Raw genomic sequence first — 22,655 nt, forward strand, 5'->3', positions numbered from 1 at the left:
ATTTAGCTACAAATTTAGCTACAGCTACTACAACTGCTCCATGAGTTTGAAAAAGAGAGTATAAAAGCTACAAACGGTCATCCAAAGAGTTTCACCACCCTGGCTGGAGACTAAAAGATGCTGGATGTGGTGGGTAATTCTTGAGAATTTATTGATGCAAGTGTTTGAATGAATTTAACATTACTGTGAGGATAAATATAGCCTTCCTATGGTGCTAGACAAGTTGTTTCAATTAAAGTTGCAAGGTTTTTCTTTTGAATGAAAAAAAAAGCCAAAAAAAAAAAAAAAAAAAAAAAAACCCAAGATGTTTGCTTACAATTTAAAGGTTTGCTAACTCTCATGTTTTAATATCCCTTAGTCTCAAAGTGATCTGAACCACATCATGGGATAGAAAAGAGTTCCTAGCTTTAAGAACAATGCACATTTTAGCAAGAAAATCTGCTTATTATGTGGCCTACATTTCCTGCTTTCCTTTGCTTTACACTTGTCTTTCATAGTAACGTAAACAGCACTGAGGGCAGAAGTCACTTGCTGCTGTATTCTGGCCATTCAGTTAGTAGCAAAAGATAATTATTACTTACAGGAAAGAAAGTTGCCAATAGGCCTTGGAAAATTCTATTTTGCTAGCAAGGAATTTCTGAACTCAACCTACCTTGTCTTGATTCTGGCAGAGAGGACAGTCACATAGAAAGCAGTACTGGCGCATCAGGTGTTTTTGGCGTTCACTAGTGGGCATCAGGGATTCAATATAGCTGATGGTGAGCTAGGTGCAACAAATAAAAAAAAAAGTGTATTTTAAAAAAACCCCATACTTGCATACTTAAGGTAACATTTTTGGATAAAATATTTTTGCTGTCTAAAATGAATTTTTATCTTAACAGATGATTTGTTAGGAAAAAGCTCCATCATTTTGACAACAGAAAAAAGACAAAAATGTTCCATATAAGAAATACCTTTTTTTACATTTCAAGATCAATAAAGCTCAAATTTATGAATCCAAGGACAATTATTACTATTCTAGCTTTCCATTCTACTTCAGAAGAAAAAGAGAAAAGGAGAAAGAAAGAAAGAAAGAAAAAAAAAAAAAAAAGAGAGAAGAAAGGACAGTCCTTGAATTTCCTGGTCATAAAGTCTCACTTTCTGTCGAGCTCCAAATCTCAGATGTGCATTTAGTGCTGGTGTTACACAACATACAAATATCTCCAAAGATACTTTCTCAAGGAAACCCACACTTCCATGCAAGTATATGTTCTGTGCTGTGTTTGAGCCTCAGGAAAGCATTGGCTATGTCATTCCTATCTTGGCTAAGTCCATGACATTTTCTTTACTATTAATAAAAGAAAGTACTAATATTTGTGGCATTTAAAACCTCCTCATACTATACAGAATGAAATCCAACGAATTACAGATGATTCCTTTAAGTTTGTTCACTTTGGTGCTTGCCAGGAATTTTACAGCACGAACCATTCATAGAATTTGTCATGCATTAAGGTTAATGTGGTGCAGGCACAAACTAATGGTAGGGAAAGAAATGAAACAAAACAAAACAACAGCCCAGCTCAGACAAGCACTCATTCACACATACTGCAGAGCGATTACACTCCACACCTAACATACTTTGAAACACTCCAGAGAGGTCAAAAAAATCAGGTCATGTTTTTTCTTCCTGAGCTGAGACACTTCAGCTAATTGGAAAAAATTTTGACGTGGTTCCTAGTTAAATCATGAGAGTCCACTCAAAGAAATTACAGGGAAACATGACCAATTTGTACTAATGACTATGAATTCCATTGTCAGAAACTGCATTTTGCAAATTAGTGAACATTCCAATTAAACAAGCAATTAACAAGCAATATAAATAAGGTCTGCAATTGTTCATTTATTATTACAAGTATAATTTGATTGCTTACTGAAGGAGGACTGAGTTAAAAAGAACATCACTGGAATGGTAAGGTCAAGCATGTAAAAGAATCATAAGCAGAAAGTCTATGAAAAAATATAAAATACTGTCTCATAATTGAAGGTGAACAGAATAGTTCATGAAAGAGTCAAATTTAAAATCTATGGATAAAACTGACTTTCAAACTTTCAAATATTTGATTGCTAGATTTTAAATACTTAATAATATTCTCTTGTCATATCTTCTGTGTCTATTGAGTTGAGATTGGAGTATTTTTGAAGCCTTAAATAAGAAAACAAAAAGGTGAAAATAGGAATTCAAAAGTGACATATCAAGTGATGGGGAAATTGATATGAATTATTATCAGAAGTCGGACCTTTATGTTTACTCTTCTGACTTCTGCCTCAGAAGTCTAATAACTGTTTGCTAATCTATAGCACTAGCATTGAAATGGGTGGGACAATCTGGGTGGGTGGTTTCTTTGCTGTTCTGTGGCAGCACAAGAGCAGTGTATGTGAACTGTAGGCTTCCTTCTGAGCTTTCTGCAGCAAATGGATGCATATTTTCCTGCCTATAATTTTCTCCCAAGTTTGATCTCTTCTATCCCACAATCTCCAAACTGTCCCTCTTTTCTTTCTCTCTCTTCTTGGTTCCTGGGCATGTGTATCATTTTCTTTGCTGTAATTTCTTTGCCCTGGGAACACTTATTCTGCATTCTTCTCTATGTGGTAATAAAAATCTGTCTCCCTTTCTATTTACATATCCATTTTCAGTTGGCCTGTAGTCCTAACCTTATTCTTCAACCATTCCAAGCTCAATACCTCTCTCAGCACAAGATTCTGAAATTAATATCTCTTTGAAACTCTCAGTTGTTTTCTATGAAAATCATAGTCTGTACTGCCTTGTTCCTCATCTCTTACACTCCTTGCATTTACATCATGGATTCTCACCAGTGATGGGTCCTCCTGGGCTTTAGGTTCAGGTGGCATCCAAAAACAAAAGGGTATTAATTAAGTGCAGGCAAAGTACAAGACCTCTGGGATATATCATTCATGCCAGATCAATATGTTCTTTGCCAAAACACAGAGACAAGGTTGAGACAGGTTCAGTAGTCTTGAAGCCATCATTAGGCAGGGTTCATTTCTAGTACTGTATAACAAACTCATAACAAGAAATTGGCTTTATTTGCCTTGAACTTCCAGGCTGCATTTCTTTCTCTCCTTTCATTCCTATCTCTTTTTTATCATGTGTGTCACAGAAACTTTGGAAGTAGGCACAAACTGCAAACCAGTAGTTTCCTTTTTTAGGGGCTACTGAAGAGATATGGATATTAACAATTACTTAACAACCTGTTCTTGATGAGGACATATGATGGAGAAGAGAAGAAGCTTTGCCACTTCGAAATCTTCCTCTCACACTTTAAAGATTTGGGGATTGTCTGGCCATGAGATACCCATGCCCAAATTCCTACTCTTGCCAACAGATATCCCTAAGTGAAAAGAATGTTTGTTGCTGGCAGCCTGAGTAGGAAAATGTAATTAGAATACTTAGAGGCATGACCAGGCTAAGAGTGACTAGGTCTATACTAATCATTTACTCATTTAAACATTAAAATACTGTATTCAAGTCTCTCTCCTACAGTTGTTTTAATTTTGATTCCCTTCATTATATGCAAGGCTCATTTAACTTGTACATATTTATGAAATATGCCCATTCATCAAAGGTTGTCTTAATRGTATTTGCATGGGGTATGTATGGCATTAATTAAAACATTATTTTCCTGACCAAAGCTTGCCTCTTCATTGCATTTCTTACAAAGAATGCACTAAATCTTTTCCTCCAAACTGCAGAATATATTAAATAACATTTATGAATGCACRGAATTATTTAACAGCCATGAAGCTTATGGACTCTGAAGACTTTCTCCCTGGAAATGCATCACTGGCTGAGGCTTATTTGTAGCTCTTAAGAAACTAGCCATCATACTTTAGGTTCAAGAATTTCTGCATGAGACAAGTTCCTCATSTGCTTCAGGACGTGGATATAATTCACACTGTAGTGAAAGTTAATTTATTCTTTTTGTAATAGGCTATAAGCAACAAAATCTCCAGACAGAGGATTCTACAGAAACTTAAACTCAATTATTTTAACATAAATGTCAGAAAAAAAGACTCTTGCTTTTAAATCCTGTGTCTCAAGGAACTGGGCAGGGTTCTGTCCAAAAATCTGTTCCTGAGACTAAGTAATTGTTTTGATAGGTAACTGGTGAATAGGTTGTGGTGAAAATGTTGTGATCTTTCTGCTTTGGCAAAGATGATAAATACACCTTCTAACTCAAGGAAAGATTTGCCTTTAAAATGATAAAATGACAAACACACAGATAAAAGTCCTTGTAGAATTGTAATAACAGAAATATTCTGGCTGAGAATCTATTTGTGAAGATACAATTCCTGGTCACAGGAAATTATGAGTCGTGTTTAGGATGAACTTAAAAAATGAGCTGCTCAAGTCAGAGGCTGGTCTGTTGTGTGACTTTCTGCAGACAGATGCACAGTTGCTCTGAGTGTCCTGAGGCTGGTRAGAAGCCATGTGCCCATTCTGGAGCAGCCCTGAACCTGAGCTAACACATCCAGCCCCTCAGCAGGACTAATTGACTTGAGCTATGCACTAAGCTAACCATGGCTACAACTTCTGACTGGAGAATAGGCAAAGTGAGCTCATGTCTTCTTGCAAAGTATCATGTAGACACAGTAATTAACAATAACTCAAACAAAATTACAGTGCAAATCTTGATGCTATTTAAAGTGGTTACTTAAGTGCAGGGAATGATGAAGACCTCTCCAGAATGGGCTGCTCTGCATGTTTTTTTGAGAAAGTAAATAGGCTGATAGGTTCCCTTATCACTGAAGAAGTCCAGGCAATCTCTAGGTGAACAGTCTTTGCTTTCTTATCATTTTTCCCCATATCTTACTTTCTTTGCAATGCTTTTTTTCTGAAATTGAAGCATAAGTAAAGAAATCTTTGTATGAAGTAACATTACCCAAAATAACAAAAGCCGTGATAGCTTGCAGTACAGCCAACATTATCCTGAGCAGTAAAACATGTTAGAATTAGTTTTGARCAACTGGAAACAAGTTTCAGAAAGTCCTGCCCTTTTAAGCAGGGGCATATAGAATAAAATGTCCACACAAATTCGCCATTTCTTTCTCTCACTAAGTCGGATCACGACCTCAGCAATACCAGTACAAACTCACCTCCTAACAGTGCACGAGTGGGTGGGTAAGTTTAATACCATGCCATGAGAAGCACCAAGCTCGCTCTGCAGCAGGAGGGCAGTGAGGGAAGCAGCAGCACCAGGGCTGCCTCACAGACTGCAGAATAAACACTGGCAGCAGTTGCGTAACAGCAAGAGTAATTCAATGTTAAAAATAACGTTAAACCTCTGACCTGTTCATACCCTTTTAATGAAACAGGTTTCCTTTCTTTCCTCTTCCAAAAACAAGTTTAAACTAAACTCACTTTCAATCTTCACCAAAACATCTTTACTTTCTCACTTGGGCTCACTTTCTTCTGGAGACACATGCTTATTTTAAGAAGCCTGTAACTCTGATTGCTACTTTTATTTCCAGGTAAGTCAAAAGGGTACCTGCTTTAACACAGGCTTGATTTTTTTTTTTTTTTATCTTACCTTTACTACAAAGTATATTTTCCCTTAGGCATCAAAGCCAGTAGCAATATTCTCAACAAGGAAAACACTACTCTTTGGATAACTTTGGCTTTATTTTACTGCCTAAATGGAAACAAAACTTTTTAGAAAATGCATCATATCTATAAAAGTAGCAGTCACTTCAAAGCACTTATTCATATAGCTGCCAAAATCATTGCAAAAAAAATGTTTTAGCTGGACTGCTTTATGACTTACATTTGTTTTCTGATTGCCTTACAGATTACTTGTAATTTACCCCGTATTTGTAACTAACATCAAATCTAAAATTTAGGTCATAGCTTCACATCCTTAGCACATTTAGCATGATGGATGAACAAGCAAGGGTGTCATTGTCACTCCAGAGCCACTCAAAGGCTATTTGAATGTTCATCCTACCCTGTATTTTTTTATCTAGAAAAATATTCTCACGAGCTTAGAAATAAAGTAACTCAGAAATTTAGAACTCTAACAACCTGAATGCATCCTAGGAAGRTATTAAAAATTACTGTGTTTTTAAATAATTTAACTCATTTTTGTGAACTGGGAGGCTGAGGAAAGTTACAGATAAAATGCAAGAAAAGTGCATATAATTTAGCTTTAACAAAACTGTCAGGCAGAACAACGTATGTACTTAGCAGCTCCACAACAGCACATTGCAAGGTAAAGGATTTCTCCTGGCAAAAAAATGAAGTATGCCAAATCATTTCTGTTGATTCTCCTATGTAAACACAGTTATTTGGGCTCATAAGGTATTTCACTATTTACTTATTTGCATAGCCTATTATTTTAGAGAAAAGGTTCATTAAAAGAGAAAACATCTCATAGGGAAGAAGAGACATATCACTCCTAAATTCAAACACGCATGCCCTTGATCTTCCCAGCATGTGAAGCACAGACAGGAGCTACATTTACCTTAGGTCAGGATTCTGAAATGAGTAACAACTGCATCCYACTGGAACTGGAGCTGTGCAGGTCATCAGGGCACACACAGTTATGTGCATAGGCATGTCTTTGCAGGCCTTACTAAGCAAATTCTATGTTGCATTGCTGTAAAAGACAGTTACTCTGAAAGGCTTTATCAAGCCATGGATGATTACTATTTTCAAATCAATAAAAATGTTGTCTTAAACACAAAGATGGGAATACCTCAGATCAAATCAGAAATCTACTGGAAGGGATATCTTGGAATCTCTCTCAGTTAAATGACTAGGAGAAGCAAATTTGCCTTGCTGCTTTGATGTCAGCACAAGGATTACTGCACTGGTGTGGTGGCAGAGTGAGAAATGCTTATTGTTGCAGTGTCTTAGTGAACACTGCATTTCACCCAGAAATATTATAAGTGTTTCCATCAGGGCAAAGACGTTCAAATACAAACAAAATGAAGTGCCTAGAGGAGGAAAGGAAGAACGAGAATTTATCAAGACTGCTAGTGATTTATGAGAAGTAATGATTATGGGGCCCAGGCAGTGTGAAGAGATGATTCTATTTATCATCTTCTCCCTGATAGCTGTGTGCTACAAACTGGCATCAATATATCATCAAAATATTAAGCTGGTGGCCCTGCAGTCTGGAATTTATTTAGGGAATGTCATTGTTGCAGGTGTCTGTGATGGAAGGGAGGACAAGTTAATTACCTCTTCACCAATCTGGATCTCTCGGACGGAGCGAAGCAAAAGCTGGTATCCTTCAAAAACGATCACACAGTTTGGGTCACAACTGTGATTCAGTAAAGACATGCTGTGAGGGGGAGAGAGAGGGAAAGATCTTTATGGGGGTGCCTTCACTGCCATTACCTCTTTAATCATTTCAGAGTAGCTAACTCTGTTACATCTGAAGTATCAAGCAATTAAGTTACCAAACAAATAAAATCCCTGSTAAAGCAGCTGCTGTTGGTTAGGGGAGGAAAATTAATGCTTACAAGATTTATACTCCTGGCTAATAGTAGCCATGCTTCGATCTGTTCACTTGATTCTGTCTTCTCCGCACTGTGGTGGGAGGAAGGAGACAGTTCCCAGGGACACCCAGGGGCCTGTCTCTGGGGTCAGGGCAAAGATGAAAGGTTGAAAGTAGAAAAAAAAAATGTATCTTTGAGCTAATCTATCTCTGAGCTGCATTTTAATTCTGCTTCTTTTGCTGACTTTCAGGGCACTAGAAACATGTACCGTGTCAGTTACTTTGGCCATCAGTGGAAGCCGAGTGCTAAGAGGCTGTCCCTTAAAGTCTATTCTATAGCCGGCAGAAAATGGATAGTAGTGTGTCTCTGAACCAGATCACCTGGGAATCGCAGTGAAAAAAAGAAACTGCCTTTGCCTCTGTTTGTCTCACAGTTCAGCCTCTGCTCCTGCAGCACGTGATGGCTCTTCATGGAGCTGCAGCCACCTCCAAGACAGCRCACTCTTGGCGCTCCTTTGACAGACTCTTACCAATAACATCCTCTGGTGCTTTTCATTCCCACATTTTATTAGCTAACCAACAAGTGACTTTGCCAGACCGCCATCAATCTCAAAGCAGACTCAGTGCTGAGGTTTTTCCCCTATGGAAATGTCCCACTGGATAAATAACTCTGGCATCATTAGGCTAGAAGAAGGATTTTTGGCTTATCCAGCTTCTGGCTACCTTTTGCTGGGCTGTCCTCAACAGTCTGATTCAGTAACCCCCAAACCCAGCTGTTGCTGGCAAAATAAAGGATTTTGCTGAAGGTCAGAGTCCCACACCAAGCCATATTTATTCATCTATTTGCTTCTTTTAAAAGGGCTATCAAAGGGACCTTGATGCTTTTGATATCCCTTGGGGCTTAACAACATATCTTTGATTAACCTCACAAAATGATCAAATATCTCTGATTAACCTCACAAAATGGTCAAAAGAACAAGCACTGGATTTAATCTCTTTAAAAGAATATAGGGATGCTGAAGCTATCAAGCCATACACAACCTTTTGATGAGACTAAACAAAGCAATCAGATTTCATCCCGTGGAAACACTAATGTTTTGATGACAGTTTTGTTTGAAAATATAGACACTCTCATCCTCTTACACCCAACAGTCCTGATGGAAGTGCACTTGTCTGGGATTTGATCTAAGCTCACTCTCAGCCTTACTCAGAGTGACGTGGTATAGGAAAATTCAAACTGTCCAGAATTGACTGGGGAAAGTCTCTTGTATCCCTTGGCAGTGCCTAGTCACAAAATTTACACAGCTAACTTCTTCCCAGTTAGGAATGTTATTCATCCAAATGAACTACTACTTTAATAATAACAATGTTGGAAAATACTGTTTACCTTCTTCCAGAGTGTATGAAAGGATTTKTTTCTCTTCCACTATGAAATCATATGACTTTTCTTTACTTTTTGTAACACTTCCCATGTTCTCCTAACATGGGAATCCCATGTTCCCCATAGCAGTCTGTCATTATTCTTATCAAAAACCAGATTCAAGCCATTAAGTGTCCCTACTCAAATCTTGCATGAGTGGTATTATTAGAAAAAGAAATAGATTTAGATACTCACATATGGTTCAATATTAAAAACATTTTTTGATATGATCAAATATAATTCTCCTTTTTAATTTCAGCTTTCAAATAAATTCTAATGTTACACATAAATTATTAGAGGTAACTAATTACATGAGGGCAAAATCTTCCCTGATACAATCTTCCCTAATACACGAAATAAGAAGTCATTAAAATATTAACACCCATCTCAGAGGGGTTTATTTGCTCATCTTGCCAGTTTCTCAGCTACGTTTCATTTTCTAAAATAAGCACTCAATCTTTTTCCTTTAATTGCCAACTCATAAGACTCTTGACCACAAAATATCAATCTTCTAAAGCAATTTTGAACAAATTTCTTTTACTTTTTTTTTTAGAATGCCCTAGTCACACGTTTTGAGGTCACTATTTATCCATACTAGGAATAGGAACAATCACCATAAAAATCAAATATAAATAATTATCCTATTTAAGTTGTTTTAACTCTCTGATTAGGAGGACCATTAACAATGTTTTCAACTCCCATTTTCTTGCCTGGATGTGTTGCCTACAGCTCTGATGACCCTTGCAGCTACCTAGGAAAAAGGCAAAAAACGAACATAGATTTTGCCTGTGAATGAAACAGTGTCCACAGTACCTGGGATAGAGGCCAACACCAACATCCTGCATCTCTCCATTACTGATGGTGAAACAGTTACAGGTCACCTGTAAAAACAAGAGAAAAAATCCAGGATTACCAGAGTCATTTGGAAACCCCATACTCAAGTGAAAAAAAAAAAAAAAAAAAAACACTTTCAAAATAAAATGAAGGGGCAATTGCTGATTGGATGGGAAACATTCAAGCCCAACACTAGCACTTTTTTATTTTAGAGCAGTCACATCTGGGGGACACTCTGCTGTAAAACTGCAGTCAATCTAAAACCAAAATATTAGTATCCTGCAAAAAAAGTGGGGTTAAACATATGCAGAAGCCCTGTTTTCCTGTCCAGAGGGGGAAAAAAAATGTAGACGGAGCCTGAGAATCCAAGGCAGAGACGAGAAGCTGAGCCCAGGGACAGGGCAGCAGATGGCAGTGGCTGCTGATGGCAAACGCAGGAAGGCCACTGATGCCAGGCTGTCAGAGCAACACTGAGTGAGCACCAGYGGAGCCCAAAGAATATCTATGGGACAGCTTGCAAGCAAATAGCCACCTTCGCTGCGGCAGCATGACAAGGGCGTAAATAAATACCAACACTGCAACGACACATCTTTCATGTTACGGGTATTTTGCTTTGCATGTAAAAGACCACACATAAATTAGGTTCAAAATATAATTCATGAGTACAGGGAAATATGAGTTTTCACTTCATATCAAATATTCAGCTTGATAGTGTATCCTTCTTTCATATGGTCAAACAAAGCTAAAGTGGTTTTAGAAACGAGCAGACAAAAACAGAAGGTGTCTGCAAATAGATGCAGCCAAGCTTCAAACCCTCAGATTGAAGTTTCTTGGTGTTCAAATCCAAAATCAGATYAGCACTTTGCAAATGATTAGCATTATTTCAATGGGACTCAAAAAAAAAAAGAATAAGAATTCAAAACCTAATGAACTTTTTAAATACCTGATTTTTTTGTAACCATGTATTTTGTAACCCATGGGTCTGTATTTTTGTATTTGTAATAATTTATTGAGCCTTTTATCACTGACATATTTTTATGTAGAAAAACAATGCATGACACTGCATATGAAGAAAGGCTCAAATATATTCTTCATAACATTAGATTATTAATATCATTATTTCTCTGTAGATCCGAAAATGAGTTAGAATAGTATTTGGCAGATGTGAAAATGAGTTTTGAAAGTTGTTTTTTTCCCCCATAGACTAATTACCCGTAACAGTAAATGCACACCACTATTTTAAAGACATACACTGAACAATTTAATTGTATATCTCACCCTATAGAACTGACAAATTAATATTTATGAGAGCATTAAGCATAAAGTGAAAAAAATCCTCTTTCAGAATTTCTCATAAACTCTGTCAGTAAATTTAATTTAAATAAATGTGCATGCAGTAAGGCATGTGTTTTTTTTAAGTGATTAGACAATACTTTGATTAGTCTATTATTTATGTAAGCCATTTAAATGTTCCTGATCAATTACAAAAAAAATACATCTTAATTATTTCTTTCCTACTGGCATTGAATATACAGTATGAGACAGCTTTTGAGCTAAGATTAGTCCATTTTGAGTGGCAATTATATTAGTTGTAAAAATATTGACTTGATTTTGGTATTCATTGAAAAAATAATGCCTTCCAGGTAAAAGGAAAGGAAAGCCAGCTTGTGGGGACCTTATTTCTCTCTAATGGATTATGAAGTAGCAGAGGTCAAACACCTCTTAGAACTAAATGAATCTCTTTTCCTTGCAAATTTGCTATTATTACCATAAAACTGCTTATACTAATAGTATTGAATTTTGATCACTGTAGAGTTGTAGAGAGATCATTTCATTGTTTTCCAGAAAAGGCAGGTATTCTATTACATGAAGAGTTTTATATACGGAGGTCCCAATAGTTTTCACTTTTTTTATAAATATGCATACACTTTTTATACCAGGGTATACATAAAGAAAAACATGAGATGAATGGGTGTTCTGAGATGCAAACCTCAAGAGTGCATTTCAGAGTAGCTCTCTGTGAAGTCCTTTTAAGTCTGATTTAGGCATTTTCATAGTATGCAGTTGCCTTTCCACACTCCAAAGAGGTAATAAAATACCATCCAATTTTTCACAGTTTCAAATACTGATATTGGCCCTTGCTTTGGTTCTTTTCCATCCTCCACATGTGGACAGAGAAAGTGAAATGGGGGGGAGACCATCTCATCAAATATGTGGTGAAAAATTCTGTATTGACAATCTTTTGTTGACAATTGAAGGCTAGTAACAGGGATCACATATGAATTTGCCATCATCTACCCATTGCRGGTGGGGAGTGGCTGTGTGTTTCCTGCCTTTCAGAATACTTGCAAAGATTTAAAAATATACTGAATATGTTCTACAATGTTTCTATTCCCAAGAAATTKGAAGGGTTTTCAGATCTCAAAGTGAAAGACGCCAAGTTCTTGGCAGTCATCCCTGACAAGGATGGCTTTGAGATTGTATCCAAGTCCACCACAAAAAAAAAGTTTACATTGTCGATTGCAACTCCCAAGAACCAAAGGTARGAAAGAATTTCTTTATGGAATACCTGAAAAAAATATCCTTTTTCTCAGGACTCCAACCCTTTTCTATGTATCTCAACTAACAGCTAACTTAGCTAAACAACAGCAAACCTACTTTCCTTACGTTTCCTGAGCTTAACCAACTCCATTTCTATGGAAAAACAAACCGCATCTTTCTCAAGTATTGTGATATTTCTTTCAATTTTCATGATCACCTTGCATAGTCTTTCCTGCCTTAATTGGGCCACCTTACTCCCTATATTACGATCGTCAAGATTTTGACTCTATATGATCACAGATTTTAAATTAAGAAAGACAAAACAATTTCAGTCTTTCTAGCGCTTCAAGAACAGGTTCCTTCCTCAGCAAGGTCATCATCACTCTTGTCATCTTAACTCCTTTAGAAATTTAGAATCATTTCTCTCAGTTATTTTACTTGTGCTGTTATTCACCCTGTCCCTTCCTTTTTATCCAACTCCATAGCTGTTAAACTGCATATTAACATAGAGAGACTGAGTATCAGGGAGTTGCATAATAGACTTACACTCGTAAATAAGCTAGAATGACCACAAATGTCTGAACTTGGGAGCTACCAAGCCAAATTCCTTGCCATTTCTATACTTTCTGATATACACATCTCCCAGGAGAACTAAAGAACATTATATATATATATATTCAGTAAGAGAATACAAGTAGAAGATAAAATCTTTCCTAGACTGGTGAACATACTGACAATAAATCAATGTTAGACACTGACCATTACTTTGAGACATTATCAGCAAACTAAAATTGCTGTAATCTTTTAAATTTTATTTCCTCTCTAAATGGCATATGAGAACTCTGCTATTTCTCTCCTAAGGAAGTCTCTGTACCGCAGGCATCTGAAGCTACTGTCTGAGCAAACTCTACCTGTGTCAGACCAACAGCTCAGTGGACAGCCATGAAGATTGCTTTGGTGTTTGTGTTTGACAGACTACAAGAGCTTCAGCTTGATAACATACCAAGCTGAACTTGCTTTCAATTCTGGATCCTAATCTGGAGCCTTCCCACTGACTGTAGGATGACTATAGCCCCCATTTAGATATAATTCACAGCACCTGTGCCACAGATTTGTGGTTGGATTAAGTGAAACAGATCCAGAACTGGTAGCAGGACATTCTAGACTTGGAATTTCTAACACTAAATTAATGGAAATGTGAATAAAGGAGGAAAGAGAAGAAATTACTGGTTAATACTTGCTGTTTACAAATACTAGGACTAGCAGTCAAGGGTTTTCTAAGTGTTTCTCTAAGAGTAAGTAAGCGTCCTCTAATGGCTCTAATGCTAATGGTGAGACAGTTCTTCAAACACAGCAAAGAAACTGACATGAAAAGACTTAATAAAGGGTGTATTTCAGTTAAGGTCAATATAATTTTCAGTTTGGATTTAGAGTGAATCTGATCATGCCTGTAACTGGAGTGTCACAGCTGGTGCATTCTAACCTTCCCCCAGGAAGGAAGCCATAACCAATATGATTTTCCCTGATATATGAACAGAACATAAAGATATATATATATATATATAAAAACATATACATGCATAAAACTTTATGGATTATTAAGTTTCCTATTCAATGCCAAAGATGGCTGGTTATTCCCAGTCACTGGTAAAAATATAACAAAAGATGCTGTACCCAAGTCTCACTTCATTTCCAGACTTCTAAAGAGACACCAGCATTGACAGCTAGAAGGGTTGAATGGTAAATGCTACTGCATCCAGCAGTGTGAGGGGCACACTGATTTGAATGACAGGGACACATCCCAGAGACCTCTTGCCCCACTGTAGTGCTGCCCTGATGGTTCATTCCCACTTGAGGACAAACAGATACTGGGCACAGATGGTTGATAGATCTCAAATCCCCTAATGACTTCATTTGGCAATGAAGGAGGACAGTGAAGGAGGTGATCCTGAACTGTAAATGCGTTGTGTGCCACATCAGTGAGAGACCTGTCAAGACCACAGCTTTTGGAGGGTATCACTGCTATCCAGAGCATGGCTTTTATAATATATGCTTGCACATTTCCCATTTAGAGAAATTTAAAACAAACTGAATCTGACTCTACCTTGTCTCATACTGGGGACTGACTTGCTTGTTTCCACAAGAATCGCACAACCAAAATCAGATGAAGGAGCTGCTGGAAGGATCAAGTTAAATGAAGAAAAATGATTCTTTGCTGTTCTGTTCCAGACCAAAATCCAAACACTTTAGAATGGCTTTTATCTCATTCATGTTTTCAGACTAAGGAATGGAATACTTAATAAAGTACCTAACTGTTTGTGATACATGAACAGAAGTTAAATTTTGCTGCAATACCATGAAATCACATTTCTTTCACATCATGACTGAATTTGCAATTTTTACATTGTACTTTAAGAAAAATGCAGACTATTAATCTCCTCTTCAAAATCATAAATATTTTGGCTGAATACAGACTATCATTACTTTAGAGCTAGCTACAGCAAAGACGACTATTTTCACCTATTTTTTAGCTCTTCATCTTATGCTTTGAAGATCTTTCCTCATATTATTTGCACATATTTCTGCCCCTTTTTTACTATCTTAGTGCACAGAAGTTTCTGGTTGGCATGCAAAACACAGGTATCCCTTGCAGAAAGGTGTTACTGAAACTAAGCCAGTAGACCAGATAAATCTGGCCTGACATCAGCCAATGATTTAATGCGAGTTTGCTCCAGGCAACTTTTTTTTTGCTGCTCAGCWAAGTGGTGCAATTTTGATGGGAATGGAATGAAAATAGGTCATAGCAAATTACCCTCTCTTCTTAACCCCACACATATTTCTCCAGTTTTTCAAATAAAAATATTTAGTTATGTAGCTAAATGTATGTAATTACAAAGAATTTCAAAGCCATCATTACTAGGACAAATGTGTTCGCTATGGGCATTTTTTTTTGGTATTTGCAAGATGTAGTTACAAACCTGAGATGAAAAGCTAAATCTCGAAACACAAAAATACCACATGTTGGGGGTAAAATGAAATATTTTGAAGTTTTGTAGAACTCCCATTAAAAATCCAGGCAAACTATGTCCTACTTTTTTCCACAAATTTCTCCTCTGACAACAATCAGCAAGTGTCCTGTTCACTTTGCTGAAGCCCTAGCTTTTCCCTGGTGTGGGCAAAACTACCATTATCAGTGCTTTTTGGGGACAGAACTTAAATATATCTTTTTCTGAAGCAGAACTGGAGAAAAGGAGCTGCAAAGCCACTAATGGAGCATATTACAGTAGGCATGCAGCACTTGGCAGTATTAATTGCAGTGGAGTAGGGGCATGACATCCTTCTCCTCTTCCTTATTTTTCTACTGGCACCTCCACTCCTGCGAAATGCAGTAAAGTTATTAGCTTAATTTCAAAAGCCAGTTCATGMCCAACTATTCAAAATAAACTGCTTGTTTTAATAAACCAGACCAAACTGCATGGGTGTCCAAGAATGGCTYGCTTGCTTTGCATCTGTCTTGCCAGAATCCCTATTACGGATTGCTCTTTATCTGCTTTATAATGGAATAATTGACAAAATACATGCAGAACTAGAAAGGAAAAATAAGGATGACATTCAACTATGGMTGCTGATGTGAAAATGACACAAGAAAATTGAAATACTTCTGAACTAATCCTGCATAACTTGAGCCAATAACACAAGTGGAATTAATGACTCCCTGACATCACACAGATGATCTTCTCATGCCTGATTCCTTACTGCTACACAGCTTAAGTTAGGGGAGATCATTCCTAGTCTACATCTTGGGGTTTGCTGACCTTGCTCTTCTTCCTAGAAGTGCTTGTTGACCTAGACCTTCAAGTATATTTACTTCTTAAAGTTCCTCAAACAAGTCTTCTGAATTGGTCTATTATAGTTGGTAGGTGTTTGCCTCACATTCTTCTTCCTTTTTCACTCTTATTACCCAAAGCATTTTTTTTTATTGGAAAAAAAAATGTGGAGAGAAGGGAGAAGATGTGAGGAAAGCTCATTTTATAACATTTCTTTGTTGTGTTGAAAGTGTGTTGGAAAATTGTTTCAACACACACAAAAAAAAAAGAAAGCACAAAAGCTGGAGAAATTTGAAGAGGAGGAAAACTGAAAAAGAGAAGAAAACAAAATTCAGATTTCTTTTGCAAAAAGTTATGACATAAAAAGAACATTTTCATTACTGAAGCATAATTTGAAACTTTGATTTTGAATTTTCTTTCATAAAAACTCTGGTTTTGATTCATTTAGAAATGTAGAAGGCACTTTTTCCCAACTTTTTTTTTTATAAGAAGCATGTAATTTTTGAACCAGCTAAAGTCTGTTTGTTACTTAATTAACATCTTAAAACAGAGATGCCTGGGGAATTTAAGAACTGAGACTAAAACCATCTTTCTTCCTTAGTATGGTAAAAGAATATGTGGAAATGAGCAGTGCCAGCATTTAACACTACAAAACTGTTAGTATCAATGGACACTGCAAAGCAAGGCTAGCTACAGTCTGCTCTGTTTTATATTAACTAACCAAAATTTTGGGATATCACTAAGTTCAGGCATATAGGCCCCMAAAATACTGGCATCACTGCCATTTCCTTCCATTTCCTTTTTCTTACGACCTTCTCCAGTAGATCATCTACTATTGCTTTTCTTTTGACACAGTTTTATAAAAAGAAGGGAGTAGCTAGTGTTCTTTTTATCAAACTATTACAGCAAAGACAAAAAAAAAGACCAAAAAAAAGGCATGAGAATTATTTGTATGTAATTTTCTTTAAATTTTTTCTTGTTATTCAAAGTGGGTGACAATGCTCCCTTCAAAAATCAGTGATGCAAATCCATCAATGCCTGTGGTCTAAACCTTTTCTAAATCTATTAAAAGACTTTGGAAATCTGTAAATAAGTTAATGCTAAGCATACRCTATAGATCATATATCCAGTGAGTAGTGGAGTACTAGATGTCCAAAAAGCCTAACATGTCTTTGGTCTTGAAACTCTGAGATACCCATCAGGTTCCTTTAACTAGATGCCTTTGGGAAAAAAAAGGTAACTGCCTATTAAAGATGGTTTTAAGAAATCCAGGCATGGGGGAGATGGTGAAATCCAGACCACAGTTTGACACACTTTATCTGTCTGAACAAACAAACAAAAGAATAAAAACTTTAGAAGTGTGCTGGCACAAAAGGATATTTCTGACCATATCTGAAAACAGCACATTCCAGTAAGGCACAAAACATTAAGTCAAGATCCATTTCATTTTCATGACCAAAAAGAATTGCAACATGTAAGTAAAAAATATGATATACAGAACAAATTCAAATCAAAGCATCAATTTAAGGCCTATATTACTCAAGTACTTGGTACTCAAGGAATATACAGATTTCTATAAGACCTTATTACATCTGAAAATCAATTTTCCAAGGGTTTCTAGCCAGCATTTCTGTTATTTTTTTTCTATTACTCTATTTTTTGGCTATTTCAAACATTGCTCTGATCAGCAGACAGTTTAAACAATTTATTTTTTTGGAATTCCACGTGTTTAGTCTCAACACTGTACATATGCTTCTAGTTACTACTTTTCTCATTCCCATGATCTTACTCCATCAGTCTTGGACTGCCACTTGGAATATATAATCATTTCCTTGACTCCAAAGAAAAGCAAGATCAATCTAAATTTACTGGGATTGCTTGGTGGGGTAAATGGGTATATCAAGAGTTTTGGTATATTGTGATACTGGTATTTTTCAGAACCCAGTTGGACAAAGCCCTAAGCAACCTAGTCTGAATTTAGTGTTGGCCCCATGTTAAGCAGAGGTTGCACTGGATGATCTTCAAGGATCTCTTCCAGCCCAAGCAATTCTGTTACTCTATCTGCACTGACTTCTTATTTCATGATAATGTATTTCAGACTTTTTTTTTTTTTTTTAATATAAACTTCATGCTTCTTTGGTATTAGGTTACTGTTTTCAGGAAAAAAAAAAAAAAGTGGAAATCATTTCATGAAATCAACATCTTTTTTTCCCGAGATTTTCTTTACAAAGTTTCTAACTAAGCAATTTGCTGTTAGGAAAATGCTGTAGTGAGAGGCAGAGGACCACAAAATGAAGAGACCTTCCCTTTGAGATTGCCAACGGTTTCTTTAAATGCCTTTAAGATTCTTCTCCATACTGCACACAGGACAACAAAACCTTTGCTGAATTTTTATTGCTCCTGCTATGCCTCCTGAAGGTTACATACCAGTGTGTTCTGGAAAATGAAAACCATCCCAGGACAACTTTTTGTGATGTTTTTGCAATATGGGAGAAGCAGACAGAAAATGACAGCCCTTTGTGCTTTTCATTTAACAGAGACAACATTTAAGATGCTACTGTGTAACTTTTCATTGAAATGAGTAAGGACTTTGCCATCACTTTGATATCTGGCTACAAAATTTTTCTTTCAAAAGGCAGAAGAAAGCGAGTCAAGTATAATCAATTCATTTCCTTCAATGGAAGTGTTTCCTTCACTTCCAAAATGATCTTATCAACTGAACTCTGAGATGCAAGAAAAAGAAATGACTGGAAATACCTAGATCATTTTGGAGTACTAAGAAAGAAGTTAACAATAAATAAATAAATAAATAAATAAATAAATAAATAAATAAATAAATAAACAAGAGAAATCTGCAAATAATTTGGGAATATGCATTCCTGAAAATTAAGGAAATAATATAGAATTCAAATTCATCTAACTATCCTTTGTGATATGCATGAGATACTGAAGAAAGACCTCCACTTTCAAAATTACAGCATTTGATCTTTCACTCTCAAAGAGAAAAAAACATATATTTCATTTTCAAAAGTGCCTACCAGATGTCTTGGAAATGCAGGAAAAAAAAAAAAAAGCAAAGTTAGACAAACACTAAGCTGAGCTCACAGTTCAAATGCTTGTGGGTAGCTGACTAAAGTTCACAGACCTGTATGTAATCACTGTCTACAGGAAATACTAATGTTAAAGAAAAAATTTGCCTCTYTCTTTCACCTTTGTCCTTCCATATACTCACTAGCAAGGAAACATCCTACATGCATTTCTGTGACGAACAGATTTGCCACCTCTTCTATGAGATTAACTAAATTAATAGCCAAGAATTGAACAGCTCATTAGCTCATAAATCAATCACATGATTTTAGCAAGAATTAATTGGTAAATGATATATTTGTAGACAAATGGTCTAAGCTGAAAATAATAAGATCCACTTGTTCATTTTTCAACCCTGTAGTTTAAATGAGAGTACAATATTTGCACTTACATTAATGTAAATTGGCAGAAGTTTCAGTGACATGAAACAAAAATGAGGTAGGAAGAAAGCTCATGAGTTGAGTTAGAATTAAAATTGCTATGAGCATCAAGATTGAGTAATCTAGACAGTGTGGTTAAAATTCTGTACATTTCAGACAAAACAAATCCATGCTATTAAACATTTGCAAGCTTTGGGTTGCTTAATTCTTAACCTAAGCCCTTAACCACAAATGCCTCAAGCTTACATCTAATACAGAATTTTWAAAATAAATGTAAAAGTGATGATACCATTAAAGTCAAGAAACCTGACGAGTCAAAATTAGAGTTTCAGTGTACATTTTAAAATATAACACCCAATCTTSTTTTCCTCATTTTTTCCTGATATACCTTGAAAACGACTGAAACTTTGCATTTAGCAAAAACGTCTGTGCACTCCCAGCATTCAAGTAATATGCYGCCCTCTGCAAGGAGACAACCATAATCCTGTAGGCCTTCAGGTGAAAATGAGACTTTTGCCTAACAAAAAGAATCAAAATTTCTTTATAGGAAGAGTTGCRTCTTATTCTCAGTAGGCAGACAGGAGAAGACCTAGAAGGCTGATGAATACCACTGTTTTTTCATTTTTGCTATTCAGGAAACAAAATGAATTTAATACAAAAAATGTTTTGCTGGGTAAGGTTTCACCAACTGCTAATGATGACAGCCACATCAGAACTAATAAAGTGAACCCATATCTTTTCTCATCAACATGTGTGGAAATTTCTTTTCACACATTATGACAGAAAAGRGTAATTTGTTACATTAATTCCTCTTTAAGTCACAATTTTAAAATATAGCTATCATTTCAAATACTGTGCTACTTTTGTCCAAGCATGTCAAATATAAATCAGCTGATTGAAATTGTAATAGTAAAATTATAACCATCATCTCATTAACAAGACAAATTTCAAATACCAATTCAGAATTAGAAATCCTCCAAATCTATTTTTTAAACCCAATGAAAATACGATACATTTAGAAAATYTGAATGATGATGTAGGGTTTCTGACTACTATTTCCATAGTCTATTCCCATAAACAATAACATTACTTCCATAGTGAAGCTGAAAGAGGTACCCTTTGCACTGGCTGGGCTCTTAAAACTTCCATGAAGGAAGTATTGCCTTCCCTTGCATTTCATTGCAATTACACTTTTTAACATATTGTACTCTCTGTGATGATAGTATCCCATCAAACAGTTATTCAGCTATTCATACTACGAAAGTTATTTTGCACWATTTTTGTTATTTTCATATTATTTTACACTATGAATAAATCAATCACTTTGCATAAGATACATATATATGTATATAAATATTACTAGAGATATAAATATATATTGTGTGCATATAAAATAGAAAATTTTCTACTTCTAAACCTGGTTCTTCAAGTCTCCAAGTCATCAAACCASAATTAAATAAAGGAGCTAAGAAGCAGGAAAGGGAAAAGTCAACAAAACTATAAAATGACTGAATTAAGTRAAGACAAATAAAATAGAAACCCAATACAGGAAATGGCATATTTAAAAGTGAATGAGCAAAAGCAGTCAGAAAACGGTCAAAAGGGCTTGGCAAAATTCTCATCAGTGCCAATGGTGCCAAATTTCCACAGTTCATTCCCCCCAAAGTGGTACAATACACAGGCCCCACCAGAATATAGGAAAAGATATAATTTTGTTTTAAAAGCTATTATAGCRTCTTAATGCACTCATCAGCCCAACTGAGGAATACAGCTCTGGTGCAGGAGTTTGAAGATTTGGAAATAATTAAAGCCGTTTGCTCTTGTTTGAAAAACAGTATTTAGAGCATTGCAAGCATTTAGCAAGCTTTTGTTTTCACAAGAGCTTTCTCACCAGCCGCAGAAGGGGTGGCTTACAGGTCATTGTTGGCATTTCTTGCCTGCCTCAGAAAACCGCCTTTGCAATCCAGTTCCCCAAACTGCSCAGCCCTTGCCCTGAGTGCTGAGATTCTCAGTATCACCAGTTGCATCTGTATCTAAAGGGCCTACAGCATGGATCCTGTGAAAAGCTAATTTTAGACCTATATTTCATTGTACAGTAATGTGATTTTCATGCAGAATCTAGTTGTTGGGAAGATTCCCGAACTGTAAGAGCCAGAGACAGTTCCAGGAATCTAGGTAGGAGACAGAGCATGTTAGTAATAATGGTGAGGCTGCTTYTGTACCCTTCATATTGGAAAACATGTCCTCGAGTAACATTGGCAATATTTATTAAATGAAAAGTAAAGGTCCATTATCACAGGAAATATGTTAAAGTGAGAAACAGTGTAGCACACTTGATCTTGACATCTAAAGGACGATTTGTTTATAAAGAGATGTCCAGAAGACTGGGCAGCATCAGTACAGGGCAGGAATTTGACAGGGATTTAGGAGATAGCTGCATTAGTTTAGACATATAGGCAGACAGAAACAGGGGTGATTTTGTCAAAACAAAAATTGTGATTTAACTTCTCTGTAGAAGGCATTATTAAACAAGCCCAGTGTACACAAACGTGAGGAATTTGCTCCAAGGAAACAGGCAAGGAGATAATTGCAAAAGAGAACTCACTGGCGTTTACCCAGCCTGCCTTTTATCTGCTGGCTATGTGTTTATGACTATGAACATATTATCGTGCCACTTCAAGTGTTTGCCAAAAAAAGGACATGTTATTTAGCAACATGGTCTTTGGCAAAAATTTCGCCACAAAGCCACATATTTTGCAATTCAAGTATCCATAGTAACTGACTGCACAGGAACTGAACTTGGACATTTATCAGCCTCAAAATATTCAGAAAYGAAACTGCTACGTATTTAAATTAATAAACAGAGCCTGTTCATTTTYGTCATTTGCATGAATGTTTATCCTAATTAGAGCTCAGCAAACCATTTTCACCAAACCATTTACCCCACAAAAGCAGCTTCTGCCTTTACTTCTGGAACGCTTGGGAGTAGCTTATTATCTGTCAGAATTTATTCAAAATCAGCTCAAATCTTTCTTTTTTRTTATTGCTGTTACTCCCAAACATGACC

At 36.2% G+C, this 22,655-nt stretch overlaps 1 protein-coding gene across 2 annotated transcripts in view; it reads right to left on the minus strand.

The window, feature by feature from the left end:
• The window catches only part of SMYD3 (SET and MYND domain containing 3), a 329,317-nt gene that overhangs the window by 61,410 nt on the left and 245,252 nt on the right, over positions 1-22,655 (minus strand). For both annotated transcript variants that reach the window (XM_026041346.1, XM_026041347.1), the window contains 3 exons: positions 9,733-9,800; positions 7,241-7,343; positions 653-763 (listed from right to left, as the gene is read on the minus strand). In XM_026041346.1, the coding sequence (XP_025897131.1) occupies positions 653-763; positions 7,241-7,343; positions 9,733-9,800 (282 nt within the window). The remainder of the gene's footprint in view (positions 1-652; positions 764-7,240; positions 7,344-9,732; positions 9,801-22,655) is intronic.

The sequence above is a fragment of the Nothoprocta perdicaria genome, unplaced genomic scaffold (genome assembly GCF_003342845.1).
Source record: "Nothoprocta perdicaria isolate Ctin4 unplaced genomic scaffold, notPer1 scaffold_282, whole genome shotgun sequence".
Classification (NCBI taxonomy): Eukaryota; Metazoa; Chordata; class Aves; order Tinamiformes; family Tinamidae; genus Nothoprocta; species Nothoprocta perdicaria.